General features: G+C 44.4%; 2 protein-coding genes across 6 annotated transcripts; one reads left to right on the top strand and one right to left on the bottom strand.

The window, feature by feature from the left end:
• Nucleotides 1-4,364: 4,364 nt before the first annotated feature.
• On the bottom strand, nucleotides 4,365-13,509 carry FBXW2 (F-box and WD repeat domain containing 2). Of its 3 annotated transcripts, XM_088146990.1 has the most exons (9): nucleotides 13,371-13,503; nucleotides 12,532-12,779; nucleotides 11,351-11,456; nucleotides 10,468-10,977; nucleotides 9,502-9,696; nucleotides 8,734-8,867; nucleotides 7,838-7,924; nucleotides 6,598-6,767; nucleotides 4,365-5,937 (listed from the first exon to the last, which is right to left on the bottom strand). In XM_088146990.1, exons 4-9 carry the CDS (start codon nucleotides 10,955-10,957, stop codon nucleotides 5,649-5,651), a joined length of 1,365 nt encoding a protein of 454 aa, XP_088003116.1. In that variant the 5' UTR covers nucleotides 10,958-10,977; nucleotides 11,351-11,456; nucleotides 12,532-12,779; nucleotides 13,371-13,503; the 3' UTR covers nucleotides 4,365-5,648. The 3 variants fall into 3 exon arrangements, with proteins under 3 accessions (XP_088003116.1, XP_088003115.1, XP_088003117.1); XM_088146989.1 differs by lacking the exon at nucleotides 12,532-12,779 and having other exon boundaries at nucleotides 13,371-13,509; XM_088146991.1 differs by lacking the exons at nucleotides 12,532-12,779; nucleotides 13,371-13,503 and adding an exon at nucleotides 12,221-12,497.
• Nucleotides 13,477-24,398, top strand: SLC2A8 (solute carrier family 2 member 8). 3 transcript variants are annotated; one of them, XM_007423187.3, is made up of 12 exons: nucleotides 13,477-13,567; nucleotides 13,691-13,890; nucleotides 15,725-15,868; nucleotides 17,643-17,805; nucleotides 18,211-18,417; nucleotides 20,160-20,259; nucleotides 20,993-21,204; nucleotides 21,326-21,472; nucleotides 21,685-21,793; nucleotides 21,904-22,080; nucleotides 23,001-23,146; nucleotides 23,900-24,398. In XM_007423187.3, exons 3-12 carry the CDS (start codon nucleotides 15,774-15,776, stop codon nucleotides 24,038-24,040), a joined length of 1,497 nt encoding a protein of 498 aa, XP_007423249.1. In that variant the 5' UTR covers nucleotides 13,477-13,567; nucleotides 13,691-13,890; nucleotides 15,725-15,773; the 3' UTR covers nucleotides 24,041-24,398. The 3 variants fall into 3 exon arrangements, with proteins under 3 accessions (XP_007423249.1, XP_007423250.1, XP_088003114.1); XM_007423188.3 differs by lacking the exon at nucleotides 13,691-13,890; XM_088146988.1 differs by lacking the exons at nucleotides 13,477-13,567; nucleotides 23,001-23,146; nucleotides 23,900-24,398 and adding an exon at nucleotides 22,287-22,994 and having other exon boundaries at nucleotides 13,737-13,890.
• Nucleotides 24,399-24,481: the final 83 nt, after the last annotated feature.

The raw sequence follows: 24,481 nt of genomic DNA, 5'->3' as shown, positions 1-24,481 counted from the left end.
GGGCAATTTAATTTAATTTAATTTAATTATTCCAGAGTGGGCTGAGTTTGATATTAAATTTTGATAAATAGGGTTAGTACAGCTTGTCCTTCAAGCATCCTGTTTTCACAGAAATAGCTTCAATTTGGATGATAACGATCATAAACTATATGGAGCACCCCTTTTCAATGGCACTTATCAAACACAAGTTGTTATAACTCTTTTATATCAAGATACATTTTTCCAAACAACCGTCCTCCCCTTAATCCAATAGCAGGAACTTTTCATGGAAGCAGGGAAAACCTAACTCTCAAAAAATAGATCTCAGGAACCAGGGAAATCTTGCCTCCATATAGATTCCATATCTGTGTGGGTCAACAATAAATATTACATATTCTTTTTATTATATGGTGATTACTCAGTGCTGTTGTTGAAGCTTGGGTGTGCAAAACAGGTTGAGGGTGGAATAAATGCCATGGGCAACAAAAGTCTTGCCCACATTTTCATGTGTATGGTTCAAGAAATCCATGCTTGTTTGATGTGTGGTTGCATGTCACCAGAGAGATCCCAGTTTGAATCATGATAGAAGGACTATACTGTAAATGCAACTGATGAAGAACTCCACCAATTCTACAGCATTCTGAAGCATTTGTTTTCTTCAGATGTGCTTAATAACAGTGTGGGGAATGCTTGTAGGAGCAATATCGCTGTCAGCTGAAGATGTTTATAAAGACCAGCAGCCATCTGCTTCCTGGGGAACTTGCAATAAGCATTTTTCTAGTCAGCTCAAAACTTTATACCACTCAGGCGCTTCCTGATGAAAAAATCTGTTGCACACCTTTTGATTTTCTTATCTTTCACTTTTCTCCCTCAATTCTGTTAGCTTTTTAACTGAACTGGGTAAGATTGGCTGAAAAATCTCATTTAGAAAAGAAAAGAAAAAAAACTTCAGGAGGCATATTGGAAGAAAGAAGAATAACCTGTCCTGGCATTCTTGGTTTGTCAAAAATGTACTATAGTTGAAACACTTTTTCTCTGGGTGTTTTTGTACACTTTTCATATGCAGGAGAAGAAACAGACTGGATGATAAAGATCCAGGGGTCCTCAAGAGACAGAAGGAGAACGTAGGTAAAGTTTAGTGTTTCACTTTTTGCCTAATTACAGTTTTATCTTTATCTTTACCTTACTAATTTTTTAATACTCAACAATGGATTATATAAAGGTTGAATACATTTGGGTTTGAGTTTGACTCCATTTTTGCCATAAATATAGGATTACTGAACAGCTTTTTTATTCAGCTAGAGGAAAACTTTAAATTTTTGTTGGTTTTTATTGTATTTCTTTGGATTGTGTTCTTTTCCTCCTATTCCCTTTTTACTATGTTTATAAAATTTGCTTCCTACTTCTGATTCCAATTAGAAGATAAAATATATGTTGCATTATGTAAGCTTGAGCATTTGCAATATATTTATTTCGAGGAAAAAGTAAGGACCCCCTTAAATCAAGTCTGATTATTTTATTATTTAATTTTATTATTAAAAGTATACCCTACTTTTCTGCTTGCAAGAGCCTTCAAAACAGCCCAGTGAGTAGTTATGTATTTTTCAGATTGCTTCTGGCTTTGGCATCCTAGGACATTAGTTTCTGGTGATTCTAGCTGCTTTGCTCTCTCTATGTTGCAACCTCAGCAGATGCATTGGTGTGGGCTTCAAAACCACAGAGGGTGAAAGTGTTTGACCACAGAACTGTATCTAGTTGACTTTCCTACTGTGCTAACTTTCTGTTATCTCCAGGTCCTGAAAAGCTCTCTTTCCAACCCAAATGAATTATGCTAAAAGGGAAATCACTTTGCAAGGGAAAGGTTGTCATAATACAACCTCAGTTTTAAGGGACAATGAAACTATTGCCATTGCCCCATATTTCAGTAACAGGGAGAAAAAAATAATCTGGGTGATTGAGACAGAACTCCATAAAAAAGTCCAGGAACTCTACTGTTGATTCTTTTGCCCAGATAGTGGAGAACTTTACATCTCTAAGTCAGTGATACTGATTCAGATTGATTTGGGTTCCCTTATGTGGTGGTAGATTTGATCTGCATGAAACATAAGTTGTGATCCTTGCTACATCTTGCTAGGTTCCTCCCCGAAGATGTCCCAAGACAATCAGCTCCATGTGTATACCTGCAACACATACTTACATACTCCCATTTTTAGTTGCTAGTGCACTGAGCAATGTTTTCAACTTGTCATAAATCCTTCATTCTTGGTGGCATGCTCAAATTTGTTTTATTGGCTTCTGATTTAATAATAGATTTCCTGAGACCTTCAAAGATGCAATTTGCTGCAAAGATAAGTAACCTGTTGAATGTCAAGTCAGATCATTGACCCATCTAACTCAGAATTTGTTTAAGGGACCATCTCCAGAACTTCCTGTAAACCTTTATTTTTTTCCCACCCAGTGTGGAAATACCAAGCATTGAAGGAGAGCTTCATGTTCACAGTGAGTCATCCAGGAGTGGCAATGACAGCTTATCAATCCAAAGGCTGCCAGTGATATAGATTTATCAGAAGAGTCTGACATGATTGCATTATGGCAAATGACTCCAAAAAATAGAACACTTAGAGCTGAATGGATTCCAAGCAGTCACTCTAGAGCATCACAGTCCTTAATTATTTATAGGCTTTGTTCCTTGCTTGGATTTCTGTCTTTCAAAAAGGACACATGGATTCACTTGAATGGGGGGACAGAGCAAGCAGAAAGAGATCGTGCTAACAATCTAAGGTGGATGTCCTCCTTGCTTTGGTTTTTATTTTTTTTAAGATTTTTTTTTAGCCCACTTTTATTATTTTTATAAATAACTCAAGGCAGTGAACATACCTTATGCTCCTTCCTACTCCTATTTTCCCCACAACAATCCTGTGAGGTGAGTTGGGCTGAGAGGCACTGGCCCAAAGTCACCCAGCCGGCTTTCGTGCCTCAGGCGGGACTAGAGCTCACCGTCTCCTGCTTTCTGGCCTAGTGCCTTAACCACTAGACCAAACTGTTGCCAAGTTGCAGGGTCAATATTTATGCCTCATGAGGAGATTTTGTGGCCTCACAGATGTCCTAGCAGGAGGAGAAAAAATGAGAAAGGCTTCCATGCCTTCCACAGAATCTCTTTGCAGAAACCCTCTGTGAAGCCCTCTGCACAGTACACAGGATAGATATTATCTTGAAAACCATTTTTCTTAGATATCTGAGATAGCCTTATTTCCTTACATCCGCTGCTATGAAAAATGAATCTTGGTAGAATTTTAGCTAATTCTTTTCTGTAGTTTTCCTGTGGACTGATGTCCCCACTTTCTCTGCCCATGGACTGAGATGGAAGGAAGATATTTCAAGAAGTCACTTGCACCAAGCTGTATTCTAAGCAGCTTAGTTTTGCAGGATTTTTTTCCCCTAAAAAACAAACAAACTACATATGAATCCTTTTAACTAAAATTAATTTAGTTGGGGGTCACCTGTTGAGGGAGATGGGCGGCATACAAATTTAATAATAAATTAATTAATATTTTGCATTTTTATGCCTTATAATTGCAATTGATATTGTCTAATTTCAGTTGAAAATGTTCCCAGCTCCAGAATATAGATATATCTGTGTTGCATTTAAAAACACCCTCAAGAAATACAGGATTCTTTGTCCGTTACTGAAGAAGAGTTTGTCAGGCTGGTCCATCTGATTCTGTTGCTAATCTGCGTATTTTCAGAGGTCCGCTAGAATTGCTCGTGAGCTTGAGTGATCAGGTTGGGTGAAGAACCTGCGGCATTCCAGATACCAGAGTCCAACTGCCATTAGCTTTAGCCAGCAAGGCGTGGCCAGGAATGATGGGAGTTACAATAACCCCAAGCTGAGCTGAAGGCTGCATGAGCCAAGAGTGCATCATTGTACTTTTGACTTCTTGTGCTCCTTACTGAAGTCGCCCAATTTCTCACAGTCTAAGTCCCATAGAGCACTTGGTCTCTTTGTCACTGTTTGTATTTTCACGAGGCTATGCACCTCGAAGTCATGCTGGATTGGCCCAAATAGCTTATGACTTTGGCTTGAACTTTTTTTCCAGCATCGTCCATTGTTCATAACATGGGAACGCATGTGAGGTACTCCCTAATAGACCACTGCTGCTTAACTAATTGAGGTCCCCACAAAAGCTGGGTTTACCCATGATTAACCTTACTGAATTAATCTGTTTTCTTGGCTTTCGTGGTTGAGCTCAACACAGTATGAAAAGCCACAAAAACTAACCAGAACCTTGGCTGGTGACTTCTTTCTCTCCTTCATTAAAGAGATTGCGTTTATTTTCCCAAGACAAGTCCAAAAAAGATCAATGAGTTCACATTGCCACAAACACTGAACCAGGCAGATGTTTTTATTAATATTGTCATGTAAACTTTTATTAGCACATGCTGGGAGAAGGCTGTGGCTTCTGCTCCAGCTCACCTCCAAGAAAAGGACAGCACAGAACCATCTTCCACTCTTAAATCTGAAATTCCTTCACTTAAGAATCCAGCGTATGCTCAGCATTGGCTTTAGGCTGGAAACAGATTAAGAAATGTTCACAAAACAATAGATGTTGCTTTACTTTGTTTGAAGGGTTAAGGTAACAGCTTTTAACTTGACACACCAAGTCACTTTGGGGCATCTGTAGTTGGGTTTCAGAATCTTCCTTCTAATCTATCCTCATGCCAGCTTCCTTTCACCAACCTGTAGTCGTCTTGCTCTTTCTGACTTCAACATCAATCTTCTCTTTCTGAAGAAAATTCCAAGAGGACAGCCCCATCAAATTTTGGACTACACTATAAACAGCATCCATTGTTCTCCTGTCACTGGAGATACCACCAACCTCTTAACTCTTCTGTTCACAAAGTGCTGGAGTTAAAAGGCTATCAGCTTAACCCTTTCTAAGAACTTCCTTGATCTGACAAGCAACTCTTCTGAGGAAAATGCTTTATTTCCTGCTCTCCACAGAATGCCCTAGTTTAAATCTTCATACACAGAGGAGTGAACAAAGCTGAAGGATTCTCCCAGACATTCTGTTCATACATGTCTGAGTGTGAGAGAGAGAAACAGAAAGAAATGTAATACCACCCTATAGAAATTGATTACCCAGCATTCCTTTTAGGAGTAATCAAGTCTTACATAATGGCTGTGAATCAGATGATTTTTAAACAAGCAAATTCAAGTTAACAACTTCCTTTTTTCTCCAAACAGCAAGGGGAGGAAGAAATGCAATCCCATATGCTTGCATTGAATAGGTTTTTTTCCCCAACCCCCAAGAAAGCTAAAACCAGTCAAGAAATAGGTTCAAATGGGTATATTTGAACTTGAATATATATGAGCCAATGTTGGGAACAGTCAAGATGCTATGATACCTTCATTCTGAGAAAAAGAAGGAAATGAATAGGCATTTCTGTTGTGCCCCGTTGGCTCCTCTTCCCCACCTCCCCTCTCTCGAAAATGGCATTGAAAACTAAATGGTAAAAATGATTGTGCGTTGCAGGATGAAACCTTGTGTAACTTTGGTTCATGCAAAACATCCTCCATTTGATTCATTGCTGGCAGTCTCCATTCTGTTTTTTTTTTTTTTAATATGTATATATATAAAAACCCACATTCCAGATTCCGTTGGCTCTATTCAGCCATGTTCCTTCCACAAGACCAGGTGGATACTGTGGTCAGGCATGCTGGTTGCAAACACCAAGCCCATGTCATTCTGACCGTCCAAACCATCGAGCCAAGACATTTCTCCTGCCAAGAAGCTTGAACCCCTCTTCGACTTCCTGTATTCCGGCAGCGGCCAACGGCTGATCAGTTTTTCTGTCCTCAAGTCCATTATGTACAGGTAGTGGTTATCAAACAGGAGGGCAAAAATGTCACCAAAACCCAGCAAGGACAAATTTGCAAACTCAGGTGGTTTGATAACCCTGCAGGAATGGGAGAAAGAAAAAACAATGAGAAGAAGAAAATACAAGACACACCCATTTTTTTTATGGTAGCAGCCCTGCCACTTTACAAGGGGAGGTCAGAAGTTTCTCCATCTGTCCTCAGCCACACTCAGGAGCATCACTGGCTCAGAACGAAATTCATCTGCCTGATGCTGGCTGAATTGATGCGAGTCTTGGGAATGTCCAGGCATGCTGAATGGCTTAAGGAAAGTGAGATGGGCGCCTAGAAAGGGAGCAGCGGAGAGGGTATGAGAAACTGGAATGAAAGGGGTGAAAAGGGAACAGTAGAAGGCCATAGAAAGGGGAAGGAGAACTGGGGAACAACAGGACAGAGATGATGAAGCATGCTGAAATCCACAAAAAAACAAGCCATCTCTTTGTCTCAGGGTTAGAACTGATTGGCATGTGATCTATTAGAGTTTACAAGGTGCAATACAGCAAGTACAGGAGCATCTTAGGACTCCCGGGGAATATTTGCCAATGTGGCATACCAAGACCGCTGCTCCAGAGAAAAGTTAGTTCAGCTTATCCCTCGGAGCACCTGCAAGGCCTTCTCAGTGCAATCTGGTTAAAGGGAGCAGCCGGCAGTGATGTCCCCTTTCCACTGCATTTTGCCAGCTTTAAATTCAGAATTACTACCTGAGAATATCGTAGCTGGCAAAGTCCCACTGGTACAACCCAATGGCCGAGCTGCACACAATATATTTCCCATCAAAGTGAAGCCGAGGCTGCAAGGAGATACTCCGGTCTTCTGAAACCGTCAGGGTTTTTAAGCATTTGCAGTTGATTTCTCTTCCAATTGGCCAGATCTGCAACAAAACAACTGAAAAACTAGGGAATTGTGGCAACATAGAAGAAAAAATTCACTTTCTGACTGCCCTCCGCCATCTCCTGGGCCTGGAACTCATTCCCCAAATGCCACAAGGAAGACAAAACCTGTCTTTAGCAAATGACTTTTCAGAAAATCCATCAACCTAAGGAGAGCTCATAAGCTCCACAGAAACAAAGCCTAAACTGAAATAATTATTCCTCTCCCAAATGTCTACTGTCTCTTGTTTTCTATGCTGCAAAACATCTCACAGTGAAGACCAAGCTTTTTTCTCTCTCTTAAATTGTGGTATAAAGCAAGACATATGTTAACAATGATAGGAGGACAGCATACAAAAATATTTATTTACTAATACTGACCATTTTTAGCTAAAACAGCCCCCCAAAATCAAGAGGGTAGCTTGTTACCTTCCTCTGCACATTTGTGTGTGGAAATACACGCACATCCTGTGAGACAGGCTCAGTAGAGAAAGAAACTCCCAGGATTAAGGTCAGCCAATGGCTGATCAACCTGGTCCTGTCCTGGTGTGCTAAACTAACCCAGGGAAAATACATTAAAACAAATGCTTAAGCCCTAAAATAGGCTTAATGCAGGTTAAAAAAAAAAACAAAATCAATTCCTCCCCACTTTCCTCAGAAGAGGAAAATCCTACCTCCCAGCTCTACCCTAACTGCAGTACCCCTTATTCACTGTGATCCATGCCCCCTCAAAAATAATTACATACAGGTAGTCCACGTTTAGCAACCATGATTGGGACCAGCAACTCAGTCGCTACGCAAAACGGTTGATAAGTGAAACCACAACTGTTTATGATCTTACTTCAGCTTTCCTTTGCTTTACAGAACTGCAAAGATCATAAATAGGACTGGTTACAAAGTTACTTTTTCATCACCATAACTCTGAACAGTTGCTAAATGAAGCAGTCACTAAATGAGGACTACCTGAATAGTTCCCAGACACCAACACACCCCTGTTCCCCCAACTTATTTGAACATGTAGAATCCATTCCCCCTGAATTCCAAAGCTCCGTAAATCAAAGGCTGGACATACCTTGATTTCATACTTATCTGCACTTAAAAGAATGTAATCCCCAGGACTGTGCATGAGGGATTTGACTTTGCACTCTTGTAAGACCACCTGCCATGAAAAAGTGATTTCAGTAAGGCTGGAGGCAGGCACACAAGAGAAGACAACCCAAGACATTAAAATTTGTTCCAGTGCATTCCTATCATGTCTCATGAGTCTGATTCAGACAGTCAGATTAGATGCCACCTGCATACAGGAGCAAGCCTGCTCCTATAGTTCCCATTTTCACCGTTCTCCACAAATTGGGAGATCAAATGTTCTTTGCAGGATGCCTGCTCTGTTTCTATCAATACCCTGTGCTATTTAATACAGGCAACATTACCAGTTGGTGATAACATGGGAGCTGATCAGATAATCTGACCTGCACCAGGTCCACTCAAATCCAGAGTCTGATTCCAGATGAGGCATCTCTTGAGTATTCATATAACAAAGTGGGATACATTCCAGTTTCCTTTTTCATTTTGGCACAACTACCTGGTTAATTGCTACAATTAACCCTAAGCCTGTGCAACTAAAATGATTTCTTTTTTCCATCTTTTCCCCCGCCTTCATTTCCCTCCCTTCTCATTTGTTTCTTCAGGGCTGAAATGTACACTGTAATGAACCAGGAGGCAGATTTGTCCTCTTGTAATCTGAGAAGTGCCATGGACCTAGATGGTCCTCTGTATGTTTTAAACAATGATAAACAATAACAAAAACGGCAGGAAGCAAGAAAATAGGTTTTCATTACAGTTTTCATCCATGATCTTGAGCATCAACAAAACAGCTCTCACAGCTCAAGCCTTTGCTAAGATGATATAAGAATATGTAATTAACCAAAGAGGTTGGCCTGGGGAAAGGAGAAAACCCACACTATTCACCTTTGTGACCCACTCTGTGTGTCCAGTCAATGTGTTGAGACAGATGCTTGTTGATAAGGCCCACACTTTCACAGTGAAATCTGCTGAGCCACTGACCAGGATATCCAGGTCATCATTGTAATCCACGCTGAAAACTACCGAGAGAGAGAAAAGAAACTTGTCTCCGTTCCATGCCATGGCCTCCCAGACTGTTCTGGATGGTTCCTTCACAATCATTAGTAAGTTGTTAGCAGTGACAGGGCAGTCAGTGTGTGACTGTTGCAGCCAAAGCAAGCCTTTTGGCACCTTACAGACTAGCAAAGTTATGACCTCAGCTGCTTTAGACTGGGCTCCGTTCTTGAGAAGCATGGATTGACAAGGGGATGGTCAATCATGATGTCAGAAGATTTCTAATTCTCTGAGAGGGGTCCTTTGCAAGAGTGGTCAGGTGATAACAGCCATTCTTGCACGGCCAAACTAATTAATGAGTGCAATGCAAAATCTCTGCTCCTACATAAGCCAGCATGGTTATTGATCAGGGTGATGGACAATGTAACAGAGGGCTACAGATGAGAACAGACTCTTCCAAAGATTCTCAAAGAGGAAGAATCGGAAGGTAATTTGAAGGGAGTGAACATACTGGCACCTCTGTTCTACGCAATATGCAAGAGGAGCGGTTATAAGAGCAATATGTGGAGTGGTTGCTAAACTGAGGAAGTGGCTCCCCCTAACAGACCTTACAGGCAGATATGTACTTGATAGGATGCTGTCCTCAAAACCCTGACCCACCTGCCCCCGTGTGGCCTCGGAAATGTTGGGTCTTGGCTCCTGAGCTCCATTCCCAGCAGGCCACTGTGTTATCGAACGAGCCCGTGACCAGCTTCTGCTCATCAAACTTGACCGCTGCACACGTGTGGGTCTGGATGCCATAGATGCATTGCCCCGTGCTCACATCCCACAGCTTGGCCGACAAGTCATCTGAACCTAGAGCCCCGAGGGAAGAAAGGAAGGCTACTTTAGCAGCCTGGAAGCCAGGTGGCTCAGAGGACGGCTGATCTGATCCACAGCAAACTGGGAGAGCCAGCTTCAACTTCCAGCACACCACCAGCTTTGTTTGTAGGGCTTAATTTTAGCTTCCAGGGGTCTATCTAGAAAACATCACCCAAAAATTTCTTTCAGGGTTTTTAAAATATATGATAACCTTCGACTCCAAATGACCTATTTTTAGAACACATAAAAGGAAAAATACCCCCTACGGCATTTACAGCATAATTCCTCATTCAGGTTAGCCTCCCCAAAGTCAACAGGCAAGGCACGACCAATCGATACAACAGGTGATTTTTCTGAACAAGAGGGACCAGCTGCAATTCCTGCCTGGAAGGAGGTAAACACCCTAGGCAACATTCATCCATATCAAAGTCATTCTCCTTTTCTGTGGGACTGACTGTCAAAAGGAGCCCAGGAATGTTTACTTTCATTATTTGCTTGGCAGATGTTTTCAGAGTAAAACCTCTGAAACGGAAAGTAAAGCCTTATTAGAAGATACCTTTATGTAAATTCAGTTAATCTTTTACGGCAGTTAATCTTTTACGGCTGCATTGCTGATACAAAGGGGGCAATGAAGGAGCAATTTGTTAAGCCCATCTTGTGGCAGAGGGAAGATCTGCGCTGGAGCCTTCCTGGCTTACAATTCATACACTTCAACTACTGCACATCTCCAGCAGCTTTGTGTTCCAGACACCTGGGCTGCCCTACCTGTACAAAGGAGTCCATCTTTATAGTAAAGTGCATACACCCTGGCACTGTGTCCAATCAAGGAGGAGGTCTCAAAGGCTTCATGATCCTCCAACTGCTTCATCCTTAATATAGCCTTCAAGTACACCTTTTTCCAGTGCAAAGCATCTTGAACAGAGTCATCGATCTGCCAACCTAGGTTCCTACAGGCCGCCTGCCACACCTCCAAACAGGCACTTATGACCTTGTTCCATTGCTTAGAGACGAGGCAACATGTGAGTAAGGTCTGAGGGTCAAGCCATTTTAACAAATAGAAACTCAGTTCCAGCGGGAGGAGTTTGAGGAAGTCCCGTTTGAGAAGCGCCTCTAGGTTATTGGAGAGATGCTTGAGCTGAACAGCCCCGCTCAAGCCAATCAGGTGATCCAACGCCTCATTTTTCTGCAAGTCCGTCAGAGAGAGAAACGTAACAGAAAGATTATCAAGCCATGCTTCAAAGTCCTTTCTCTCCATAAGGTTATGGAAACATTTACCTGCAGTACATCAAAATATGGTATTAGTTCTACTCAAAAGTCAAATGCAAACATTACTTTAAAAAGGTAAACACCCACAGCCCAAAGTCTGCATAGGGTTTTGACCCTGTGCTGATAATATGACCGGCCACAGTTAAGGTTTAAAAAGAGAAGGGCACAGTTTGAAAAGGAACAAATTGCTTTGCAGTTCGTTGCTCACACTGCTAGCTGCACAAACAGCTCAAGGGGAAGGAGGACTGAAGAGGACCGGTGAATGGAAAACCTTGTCGCGCAGCAGTGAACCAGACTGTTTCCACCCAATTTCATCCATCTTCTCTGCTCACAGTTTTCTCTTCCCAGCCTCTGAGCTGCTTGGGAAAGAGGTTACATTTACCTTAGATAGTTGTCTGTGACAGAACGTTGTTCAGTAGGTAACTGCCAATGCTTCTTTTGCTCCTTGGAACCCAGCAGGGGTTGACCTTCCTCTGTGGCCATTTCTCCTGTACAAGTAACAAAGACTGGTATCAGTAACCAGGGCCACAATGTGCTCCTCAGAGATCTGCAAAGCTCTCATACCACATGTCTTGGGTAGGCAATCTATTCTCCTCCAGATATTTGGCTCAACAATTATCAGTATCTCCTCACTGGCCGCCTGGAGCTGGTGGGAGTGACACCAACACATCTGAAGACACTGATAATGTTACCTAGTCAGGTAATGAAGCAAACAACCAAGCTCAGAGAGCACCAAGGACTCCACAACTGAAGGTACCTAATTTATACCTGATACATGCCCAATCTCACTCTAAGAGCCAGGCAGCTCTTTCCAACTCACCCCTTAACTTTCCTTTTTGATTCAAGAAATCAAGTGATCTTTCTTTACTGAGAGTAGAATTCAGGGCTGCAATCCTTTGCATGCTTACTTGCAAGTCAAAGGGCTTAGTCCAAAGCATACATGAGCATCAGGTTGTTAATGCATATTCAAAGCATGCCTAAAAGAAATAGGATCTTTAATAGCTCATTTTATTTCCTTTATCTGTCTCTATTCTTTCAAAAGTTCAGCTATTTAAATTAGAATGAAGAAATTGGACTTTTTACAACATTGGGGCCACATTCCTCTGGGTAATTGTCAGTGGGAACAGACAAGAATGGTTAAACACGCTTGCAGGGCTGGGACAGATCACTCGTGTTAAAAGCTGAAGTCATCTCATGCAAAACTGCTTTTTCGTTTGTTTTTTTCCTTTGCTTCATTATATAAGACACTTACTAGAGTGTTACTGCAGGCTGGAAGAAACTGTCAAGGACTAACAAATTGACAGGAGAAAATAAAAATGATAGGGATTTTTTAAATGATGAATGATGACCGTAGCAACGTGAGGATGACATAAAAGGGGTCAGTTCCGTGGGCTACCAAAACTCAGCACAGTTCAGTGTGTTCTGGATTGCAGCCAGCTGTCTCCAGGAACTCTGTCTATGCCACTGAGTACTACAGCGTGAAACCCCAAATATCCCCCATGTACCTATCTCATAGTACTACACTACACTTCCTGCATGCTTCTGCCTCTGAAGATTTAATACCTGCAGTCACGACGTGGGGGCAATTGCTTCCCACTAAGCTATGCACTTCAGATAGCCAGCTCTTGCTTCCTTGACGAGAGACTGCCTGCGACTAGCCCAGGTATGTCTCCAGCACTCAAGGAAAGCGCTCATGGGCTGTGAGGATCTCCCTGGGAGACGGGAGGAAGAGCCGCAGCTGATAAACGAAATCTCAGCCCGCAGAAGGAACGGGGGCACGGAAGCGTCTCAGAGGGGACCTCCCTAGTTCTCTGGAAAGTAAAGGCAAGGGAGGGGAGAAGGGCTTTCAGACTTGCGAGATGCTCTTGCCGTAACCTTAGAAACAAGGCAGTATTGACGCTCAGGTTTCGGTTTTCTGCCCGGACAAGGACCCAGAGGCTGCCTTCTGCCCGTCCTACCCCGCAGGGGCGACTCTGATGGGCAGTCCCTTCGCGGGAGCCCCCGTCAGCGACTGCCTGATCTTCCTGGAGTTTAAACGGAGAGGTATTTCTGAACTCGACCCCGACCTCCCCCCCATGATGCCCGCCACCCCCTCCCGGCTTGCAAACGGCCAAGCTGGGGCCGAGCAGACACTGCCTTCCTCATCTCTAGCAGGGAGGGGGGAGGGCGGGCAACGGGAACCCCCCGGTCGCCCCCATCGCCCCTCACCCGACCTACTTCGACCCACCGAAAACCTAACTGCCCCGCCCCTCCCTTCTTCCCACCCTCCTGGCCCCGCCCCCAGGCTGCAGGCGGTCTCCATAGCAACCTGCGCCCCCGTCCCCCCACCCCGGGCCCGATCCCGCCTCGCCGCTTCTCTCCCTCGCCCCCTCCCACCCGCCTTCTCATTCGGGGGGTCGAACCTGCCGCCACCGGATCCCAGCAAAGCTTCTGGCCCCAGCGCTTCCGACGCGGGCGCGTGACGTCATCCCCGCGCGCCGCCCCGCTTCCCCAGAAAGAAGGGGAGGTGTTCATAGAGACAGCAAAGGCAGAGCGTCCTTTCCGCACAGCGCGCAAGCCGCTTTTGAGCTCGGGCGAGATGGGTCGCTTCCAGGCCAAGGTCTGTCCCTACCGCTTTCTAAGAAAAACGAATAAATGAACTGAGAATCGGAAGGCTCCGGCTTTGTCTTCTATCACCATCATTCGAACTGAGTCCGAGCCACCGCCTTTTTCTTCCCTTCAGGGCCTAGAGAGGCATGACCGGATGTCGCTTCCTATTTCACTTCGACGAGCTTCCGGTCCGACTCATTCTCGCCCCTCTTAGAAACCAGATCCCAAGGGCCTCTAGTTCCACTTTGCAAACCTGCACGCCCTTACCCTTAGATTTGGGTCGCCGGGGAAGTGCGGGTCGTTGGGCTTTGGATTAAAAAGGAGGGAGGAAAGGTGAGTTAGCGCCGGGTCAGCCTTTCTGCATCTCCCGCTTGCTCGGTTCCTCACCCCGGCTGGGAGACCACCAGCTTCACATTGCCCCTTTCCAGGGCTTTGCAAAGGGTGGAATTGTCGCCCGGCTCGCGCAGAGGTCCCCAACCTGGCGCCCTCTGGAAGGGTCGGGATCACAACTCCCAGACTTCCCAACCGAGCTGGCTGGGGAATTGAGGTCCCGGGGCGTTTGGAGGGGTGGGAGGGTGCTGGAACTGGAGAAGCCAGCCATGGCCCGTGTTTACGACGCCCGGAGTCCCTCCCGCTTGGGCTCGCTGGGTGTGGCGGGCGGTCCCCAGAAGGGGAAAAAGCGGAATGGAGGAGACCAGGGCCTGCTCGTCAAGATGGTCTGTACAGTCCGCCTTCGCTTAAGCTCTCCGGGCGGGCAGAAAGACGCGGAGGGTGCATGAAGCCATTATCTTTACCTGACCTCCACCCACCCTCTTGCAGGGGGAGGATTTCTCTATGTTTACACAGTGTGTATCCCGTGTGATGTTTGCCTTGGCATTGACTATCATTATTATTATTACCATTATTGTTATTATTTATAAAATGTACATGCCGCCCGACTCCCAGGGACTCTGGGCCGTTCACAATTGTTAAAAACCTTTAAGAACAAAAATACAGAAACCACACAAAACCAGCACACGACAGAAGAACAGCCGTGGCAAAGAGAACAAAGCCGGAGGGGGACAAAGAAGAAGAAAGGGGCGTCAGTCCTCGCCAAAGGCCAATGCCAGGATCTGGATAGGTCCTAAAGCTGGTGCACTGTGGGGTTACTAGATATCTGAACAGGCAAAGAAGGACAAATGGGGGGCAAGGAGGACACACAAAGTGTTGAACTTTCTTGGCATCCATGGCAAAATTTACAGTGAAAAGCTGCCCCCCCCAAAAAAAATATTACCTCGGCCTAAATGTGTGGGAAATTACTTTTCCCAGCGCCAGAAAGACTGGTTTTTCGATCCCAGGACTGTGCTAGAGCAGTTGGGAGGCAAAAGCCTTCAGTGTGTAACTGATTAAGGCCTAGTCAATTTCAGGCCGGTTTGTACAGCCAGCCTGGTGCAGTGGTTAAGGCAGGAGGCTAGGCACCCCGAAACTCTGAGTTCTACTCCCGCGCTAGACATGCAACCAGCTGGGTGACTTTGGGTCAGACACTCTCCCTGCCCTAGAAAGGAGGCAACGGTAAGCCACTTTTGAAAATGCTGCCAAGAAAACTGCAGGGACTTTTCCGGGCAGTTTGCAGAAGTCAAAAGCTGACCCAAGGGTACGCACACACATTTTTAGGCCGCAGAGCAGAGAACACTGCACAGCACTTTTTAGAGAAGTGCTGCGCTGTGAAGAAAAGCAGCTCAGGAAGGACATGAGGATAAACAGGGGCACGTGCTAAAGTCTGTGAGTTCAATTCAACATCTATTTACCTTCACCTGATGAGTCCCAGATAAGGTGAAACTGGCCGGAGAGAGAAGACAAAGGACACTGTCTAAGCAAGAAAGAGATCAGGGAAGAGAATGGCCTGGCCACAGAGAGGATTATAAGGTCATATCCTCAAAGCTATTCCAAGTATAAACCCACTGAAAACATCCCTTTTTGGAGTGAGGCAAAGGGCGGGGAGAGGTTGTGTGTGTTTTTCTGATGGAAAAAAAAATGGTTCACTGCAGGCTTTCTCCCTTTAACTACGAAGCCTGCAGTTTATAGCTGAGGAAGCAAATCCTTTGAAGTCCTCAGATTTGCTTCTTCCTGTTTATGATGTTTTTTTTCTTCTTTCTTTTTTTTTCCTTATATATTCTTGGGGCTTAAGACCAAGTTGTCCTATCATTGAGTGTCTTCTTTTGGGCACAGCCAAAGAGATGGCTTCTGAGGAATATAGACCTCTTTTGGGGCCTAACACAGAGACAGAATTGCATGCTGCTGGAAGACCCTCTCAGCTGGAGATTTATTTGAGGTGTGTATATGTTTCTATTTCTGAAATGGGGCTGGCCAGATCAATATGACCCCTGCTGAACTGTGCGTCTCCATCTCTGATTTCTGCTGAAACCCACATGGGCCAGTCACTAGCTATCTCCCAGACCACCTTGTTGTAAGAGACACACCGGTTGAAGAAAAACAGTGCGCCCCCTCAAACTATATGGAGGGGGAGAGAATTAAATGTCTAAATACAAAAAGCTTCATTATCATAGTAGCCTTCTGTGCACTAAATTGGGCAATGGCTGCCCAATCTTTTGGGTGCAAGATGCAGAGAAAGTTGACCTGTTGGCACCTTCAGGACACTTGGAATTTTTCTCTTGATTGGTTCCCCATGATAGATAGATAGATAGATAGATAGATAGATAGATAGATAGATAGATAGATAGATAGATAGATAGATAGATATTATCCTGATTTGACCAGACTGATTTCTGCGGGGGGAAACCCAGTGGTGCAGTGGTTCTAGCCAACCACATCTGCATTTGCTTGATGTGGAAGTGAGGCATAAAAAGGAACAAGGCAGTTGTGTAGATTGCATTTTTAGAGAACTGCTGCCCTGCTTTGCTTTCAGGCTATATCAGCAGTTTACAGTTCCTTGAGGAAGCCTCCTTTTGCCAGAATCTGAATCACTGGCTGAGACAAAAAGGAAGAGTTTTCTTCTAAATACATTCACTCATATTTGATGAGGTTACAGAGCTGTCTGCCATGCTCCTGAGATCCTGGTTAATCAAGTCTAGTTCAATCCCCGTCAGGGTTTTATATGAAGCAGGAATTATGCATCTTGTTAGATTTAGCAGGGGCCGTTTGAAGACCTCGTGCCCGATCTCCAAGCCTTTTTGTACAATCCACAGAACCTCCTCCACCATTAATGCTGAAATTCAAGGAGGTGGTTTGGGGGCTTTTAAAAAGAGTTCAGTGTTCTGAGAGCATTAAAGCTAAAGTCTCTTCCAAACTGAGTTTAGCTTCTGATGACCACATGGACATGGATATGTTGTTTCTTCTGCATTTTAGTTTGCTATTGTCTGGATGAGTTTTTAAATTCCCACTCTAATCTGCAAAGCATTGCTTTTCACTTAATTTCATTGTAAAAATCATTAATGTTATAAATACAGCCACGTATTTTCCTGCCTTCCTTTTTCCCTGTGTCCTCTCTCCCATTTCTTGCTATTCAGCTTTTTCCACATCACAGAAACCCCATGTGGATGCCAGGATCCAAACAGCTGTCCCAATTCTGCTTTAACATAGATGCCACTGTGGCAGGAAGCAATCTTCCTTATTTATCTGTTTATCTAAGCAGAGACCCATGGTAAGATCCCAAGAAGGAAATCTATTGGGTCCTTCTATTGTTGAACCAGCTTTACAAAAAAGAAACTATTCCAAGGCTTTTCAAGACTTCAAGAACTGGAAAACAGTGGTCACAGGGGCCTGTTTCCCTAGATGCATCTTACTGTTGCAGCCTTACTCCACAGGTCAGGGTAAACCATACAGCCCATTTCTTTCTGTTGACTTAGGAACATTGGAATCACCTGTGGATCCAGCCAGTTGTCTCCTCTGGTGACAGCTCCTCAACGTCTTAGACAGACATGTCTTTCTTGCCTGTTGCATGTCTCCTTTTACCAGCAGAAGCCAGGGAAATTTCTGCATGCAAAGCTCTTGTTGCACTTGCAAGCCACAGTGTTTAATGCTTCTGTTCCCACTTTCCCCAAACCGACCTTTACCCCCAGTTTGTCTCATCCTTGCTTCTCTTACAGCAAAGTCCAAAACCACAATCTCTACTTGGCAACCTTCGCCGCTGTCTTAGGACCCCTAAGTTTCGGCTTTGTCCTGGGGTACAGCTCGCCAGCTATCCCTAGTTTGAAGCGAAGCAACAATCCAGAATTAACACTAGATGAGACTCAAGCATCTTGGTTTGGGGTGAGTTGCTGCAGGATGCTGTGGGCTGATCAGCCACTGGACAGGACAATTGTTGAAAAGTGGTCATCATTATTATGGTTGGTCGCACAGTCAGCCAGATGTTTAGACTGGATTTGGCATTTTTATCCACCTATTGAGTCCTTCCCAAGGACCTGGGATAGGCAGATGTTGTTGTTTAATGGTGTTAAAGGTATTAGTAGTAGTAGTAGTAGTATTATCATCACTACTGTTTATGTTCCACCTTTCTGATCATCAACAAACCCCAAATCAATAAAACAAAGACCCAGAAAGTTTTATAGTGAAACTGGTAGCATTTGCTTACAGGAGGTCCAGGCTGAATTTTGGCTCCACTGTTTCTTTTTCCCTGCTTTTCTCAAATGGCTTTTTCTTCCGTTCTTTCTGCAGTCTGTGGTCACACTGGGGGCGGTGGCTGGCGGGACACTTGGAGGATATGCAGTGGATAAAATTGGCCGGAAGCTTAGCCTGATGCTCTGTGCGATCCCGTACGTTTTTGGCTTCATGATCATCATCTCGGCCCAGAACATCTGGATGCTTTATCTGGGACGGCTGCTGAATGGCTTGGCCAGCGGCGTCACATCGTTGGTCGTTCCGGTGAGAGGCGGCCTGCGTCAATCTTTCTGCCAGTGTGATTCTGTAAGGGAAAAGAGAAAGTGGAAAATCTTCCTTCCACTAAGTTAGCAATAGCTCCTGAGAAGGTTTGGATCCACAGAAGTCTTTCCTGTATCCTGCTGTCTGGGTACAGGAACTGGGGAATTCTCAAATTAGCCTAAGCTACGCCATGTTGACCTCAAGTCAATCGGTCTCTGTCCTGGAACTCATTTCCCCACCCTTCTCATGAAGGCAGGATGTGAAAATAGGAGGACTACCAGTTTTCTTTAGATAGGGAAACCCATGGTATGGGAGGAAAAGAATACTAGAAATGGGCACCAGGTGCCCACATACCTTCCTATCCTTTAATCTTTACATTATGATCGTTTTATCACCTGTACAAGGGTATATAAAATGCTTGTTCTTGCTACATTAAGTGGGAAGATACTTGTATCTGGGTATTGCCCCAGTGCTGTTGTCAATAAAGCTTTCTGTTTGTATCATCCAGAGCAGTGTTTCTCAATTTCTCACAAATTCTCACAAAAGTTCATTAAAATAATGGAGATGATACTCTGGATTCAGTGTTTCTCAACCTTGGCCACTTGAAGATGTGTGGACTTCAACTCCCAGAATTCTGGGAGTTGAAGTCCACACATCTTCAAGTGGCCAAGGTTGAGAAACACTGAATCCAGAGTATCATCTCCATTATTTTAATGAACTTTTGTGAGAATTTCTCCTACGTACAATGCAGGGACTATATATCCCTAACCTACTGTTTAATCCTGCCCAGATTGGCTCAGTCTGGGAGCAATTTGTTTCTGATTAAAATTTGCCTAGGAAAATCAAAGAAATCATGAACCTCCTAAGTAGTTTCCCACCTTCAGCAAATTCCCCTTGTTTTTCTTCTTCTTATTTCTTAACTTCTCTATGCTAAAAAGCAGATGTTTCTGTAGCCAAAGTGTTCTGTTCATACTCAAGAAGACATACCCTAAAAGAGGACACAATAGGTTGATGAGTCATCCCACCCAAAAGCATTTTATTGCAGGTCACACTTGGAAACCCATGCTTTATTTTGCAGTCAGCTGAAAGAATTGCACAATAAATATTGCACAAGGAGACTTTTGGCCATGAAGATAAATAACATTCTTTCATCATTTTGTTCCAATACATACTTAAGAGGTCATGTTCTTTGACTCTGATTTGATCGCCTAAGACTACATGAACTATTTTTAATTTTATTTTGACAGATTTAATTCTGTAATGGCAATGGAATCCATTTTGGGGTGTTTTTACGGGATGTAAAAATCAAGAGAAGAAAAAAGAAAAGCGTGGTCTGAGAGGTGCAGGGCTGGGGAGCATGCTGCTCAACTACAATGCCCAGCATCCTCAGCCAGCATGGTATATGCTGAGCCATGCTTGGAGTTGCACTCCAGCAATGTTTAGGGATTCTGCATCCCTGATTTAGCTGACTGGGAGGCTGTTCTTGATGGTTGGATAGCCCAATCAGAGGCCCAATGGGAGAAGCTCTGGATTTGGGAGAGCTTTACATGGATGCTCACACAGAACAAGAGAGAAAGTAGGACAATCCAGAGTGAGCGTGCAGTTTTCCTTCTTCTAAAACCAATCTGGGAAGATGGAGCAGAAAGAAATTGGAAGATGAGAGCAACGCTAAGATTCCACAACCTGCCTGCTCTTCTCCATTAGAGCTTCTTTTGTTAATTTAACATTCCCTACTTATGCCATAGGTGTATATATCCGAAACGTCGCACTCCAAGATCCGAGGGGTCCTAGGCTCGTGCGTTCAGCTGATGGTCGTGATAGGCATCCTAGGAGCTTACCTGGCAGGTACATGGAGGTGTCATGTTTTGGTTTAAGATACTTTATTAAATCCTGACTTGGCTGGAGGGAGGTTCTTTGTCGCATCCTCCCTTTCTTTCTTCCACATTATTTATTACTATTTATACCCTCCTTTTTAATTCAAGTAATAACCAAGGAGGCTTAACAAAAAAGAAACATAAATTATGAACAATAGAATGTTGAAAGTAATGAGGTGGCTGGTACTGATTTACTCTTTATTGCTCTTTTTTTTAAAATTATTATTCTATTTTATTGTATATCCCATAGAGCCCTATTGGATTAAAATGGTACAAATGTTTTTGGATGGATGGATGGATGGATGGATGGATGGATGGATGGATGGATGGATGGATGAAAAAAAACGGGGGACAATAGGACATCAGTTATGAAATTTTCATACTGAAAACCCAAAGAAAGCATTGCTAAATCTTAACTGGGAACATAATGAAAAAACAACAGGACAGTGATTAAAAAGCTAGCCTAGATAAACACGTGTTTTTAAAAGGGAACCTAGGAAATCTATCCTGGGATGTGTGCCACCTCTGAGAAGGGCCCTGTTGGTATCTCCACAGAGGTACCTATATGTTCTCCGAAGGCAAGGACCTAAGCTATCTGCAGCAGTTCCAAGCCACGGAAGAAACAGTAGATGTTCCTTGACTCCATGCCTTCCTTGCAAGCCTTTGGTGGCTCTAAGAACAGCTGTTCTCATTCTGTCCCACAGGCATGGTTCTGGAATGGCGCTGGCTGGCAGTGCTGTGCTCCATCCCTCCCTGCTTCATGCTTGGGCTCATGGCTTTCATGCCTGAAACACCTCGTTTCCTGCTGCACCAGAATCAGCAGCCAGAAGCCATAGCGGCTTTGCAGTTCCTGCGAGGCCCGCTGGTGGATCACGAGTGGGAATGCCAGGAAATCGAAGCCAACGCCAGCGAACAGGTGAAAGAGTCTGCAGGAAGTTCTGAGGTCGCATCTTCATTCAAGCCTTCCTTAATCACCCCTCCCCTAGAGTGGTTGAGACTCCAGCTCTGGAAATGCTGTCTGTTGTTTCCCTTTGTAGGAAGAACTGAGCATTGCTGAATTCAAGAACCCTGCCATCTACAAACCGTTCCTTATTGGTGTTGCCATGATGTTTTTCCAGCAAGCATCAGGGATCAATGCCTTGATGTTTTATGCAGAAACAATCTTTGAAGAGGCCAACTTTAAGGTGAGGATGTTAGCTGCTGATTGTTTCTCCTGGTCTACCCCAGCTGATCTGTTCCAGCTGCACTAGATTTTAATTTGGTGTTCGGGAACTACAACCCTGGGCACACCCCTTGATCTTATAAATAGAGGGGATTCCAATTGACCAAATCAATCATACTTTCCCTAATGGGTCAGAAAGGCTTCTTTGCATGTTTCTTTCCTTGTGTCTTCCAGAACAGCAGCGCTGCTCCTGTCATTGTTGGATCCATCCAAGTCTTCTTCACAGCAACAGCAGCTCTCATTATTGATAGAACAGGGCGAAAAATACTTCTCATCGTCTCAGGTATTATGGAAAGACTGGCTCTCTTTCCCAAGTTCAGGCAAGTTTCAAGCTTCTCCCGAAACCAGGAGTAAGCGTTCTGCTTTCTCTTTCTCTCCCTCTCTCATCCCCAGGACTTATCATGGCTGCCAGTGCTACAGTGTTTGGGATATATTTCAGAATCACCCTCCCCAGCCCCAGCAATTCCTCACATCTCAGATTGCTGAACACCCCCGTGAACACTTCATTTATGGACGAAGGACACAGCCTGGCATGGTTAGCCGTGCTGAGCATGAGTTTCTTCATTGTGGGTGAGTCAGGATCATGCAGAAATGCTAGTTCTGGAAAAGGGTGGATCCAGTCATCTAGAATTATGGGGAGGGGGCTGATCCTGGAACATTTCCAGAAGCTTTAGACTCTCAGGTGTTATGATTTCTGAACTGTATTGGGAAGAAGACTTCCCATGCCTTGATAGGCCCTTTTTCCCCACCTCAACATTCCTCTTCCATTGTTGCAGTCCATCTTCTTTAAGACTGAATAAATACATGGCACATGCAATGAAACCTTCAAGACAGGAAAGCTGCAGATCTTTGGCAAGTCCATCAAGATTCTTCCATATCAATGTTAGTTCTGCTGGCTTGGCTGCTTTGGCCTGCAACTCATCCTGGAAAAAGGTGTGGACAGGACAGGTCAACAGAGAGCAAAACAAAGTGGATTTGTGTTATTTGTGAGACTTGGCAAGGCTCTTACTGATTAGTAGGAACCCACTACATCCTGAAGGGAGTGGTGGGAAGCCTTCTCTATCAATATCTTATTTCTTATCGCATACATGGGGCTATATCTTGGTGAATGAAAGACCTAGGCCATCGCTTCTGTTTCTTTCATTCTTTCCTGCTCTCTCTGCCTCCCTGTCTTCTGAGCTATCCAAAGAGGAAGGAAGGGAGCGATGGAGGACTCTTGCCAAAGGTCTGAATAGATTTCTTGCATCTGGTTCTTGACACTGCCAAGAGTGGCAGCGTGGGAGCCTCTGAAGGCCATCTCCTGGGGTGCTAGTGGGCTTCCTTGTGCAGTGATGATGGGCCTGGGCCTATGTTCTTATGACCTTATATGTCCCTCCAGCACCAGCTTGTGTCCGTCACTCCACTTGCTAAGTAGGACTGTCTGTTTCCACTGCCTGATTTAATTCAGGACAAACTCCATCTCTTTCATTTTGCTGTTCTGCAACCCGCAGGCTTCTCCTTGGGCTGGGGCCCCATCCCATGGCTTGTGATGTCTGAAATATTCCCCCTGCGAGCTCGAGGAGTAGCCAGCGGGGCCTGTGTCCTCACCAACTGGCTCATGGCTTTTCTAGTCACCAAGGAGTTCCATGACCTCATGGTAAGCAAGGGTGACGTCAGCATAACAGATGCAATTCCAGCCTGCCTGTGCCGGAGGGGAGCGGGAAATGGCCTTGGTGGGGGCAGGTCCTTTTGTTTATTTGTTTTGCTTTGGTCTTGTGTTGCTTTGTGGTGGCTTTGACCTGTTTGGAGAAGGTGTCTATGAAGCCCAGAGAGAAATATCAAGTGGCTTTGTAAAGACTCAGATGACTGGCCTGCTAAGTCCAGCCCTGCAATGGCAGGATGAGCTTTTCCCATCCCTCTTGCACTGCCATCACCTCCTTTTAACTAGAGGGGGACTGACCTTTGCCCTTTGGCTGGGCCTCAGAGCTGCTGCAGCCCTGTCCCTTTATTAATGTGAACCCAGCTCTCCTTCCTTGTTAATTTACATTCTTCTTCCTTGAGTAACTCTTAAACTGAAGGACCATATGGTGATATTTATTTAACACAACATCTCCATCTTGGCACGTCCCAGTGAGACTGGGCTTCAGTTTCCATCACTTTCTGTGCTGGCTTGAGAAAGGGTCTGGGTCTAGGTGTAATCTGTGCTCTAAAATATAGTTTTTCTCTTCTTTGCCTCAAGGCCCCACCCCCTGACTGTAAGAACAATCAGTCTTTGAGATGTATAAGGAAGGAGATCTAAGTATGCTTTTTTTGATGTGAACATCTTCTATTAACTGAGCATCATCCTACTGAAGGCCTGAATTCCATGCTATGCCCCGATAATAATCCCACCTCCCTCTTTCTTGTCTAGGTTCTCCTAACACCTTCTGGCACCTTCTGGCTATTCTCGTCCACCTGTTTGCTCAATGTGGTCTTCACCATCATCTGCGTCCCCGAAACTAAAGGGAAAAGTCTAGAAGAGATTGAGGCCTATTTTCGGAGGCCACATTAGATGTCTGCAAGCAAGCTTCTATTTCCCCCATCGGGGATTTCACTGAGTTGGTGGTGGTGATGTTGGCTGGTGAGGCCAAAACCTTCTGTGCTTTTCTTTTTCCAAGGAGATTGACATGGTGAAGGTGACATCACAGTAGAGCTCTGGCCAGACCCAATTTCTGCCTCTTGATTCCCATCAGGAAGGCGTTACAGCATTATTCATGAAAGTGGTGCTAAGTGTTCTGACCTGCAGGCCCAGAATGCTCAGGTTTCCTAATTTAAATGTTTATTTTGCCTTGTTCTTTGGAACAAAGATGCTACTTGAGTGTTGCTTCAATAAAAGACTGTTCAGACCACTACAGTAACTGAGCCGTTTCTACCTACAGGGAGTTGGGAGCAGAGACTCGGGCTGCGTAGCTTTCGTTAGCTAAATAAAACATCCATTCTGTAAAGAAATAAA

Source organism: Python bivittatus, unplaced genomic scaffold, assembly GCF_059951505.1.
Source record: "Python bivittatus isolate LINGU-HERP-01145 unplaced genomic scaffold, Pbiv_v1 ctg000160_np1212, whole genome shotgun sequence".
Taxonomy (NCBI): domain Eukaryota; kingdom Metazoa; phylum Chordata; class Lepidosauria; order Squamata; family Pythonidae; genus Python; species Python bivittatus.
Note: the sequence above shows the minus strand (reverse complement) of the source record. Positions and strands in the feature narration are given on the sequence as shown.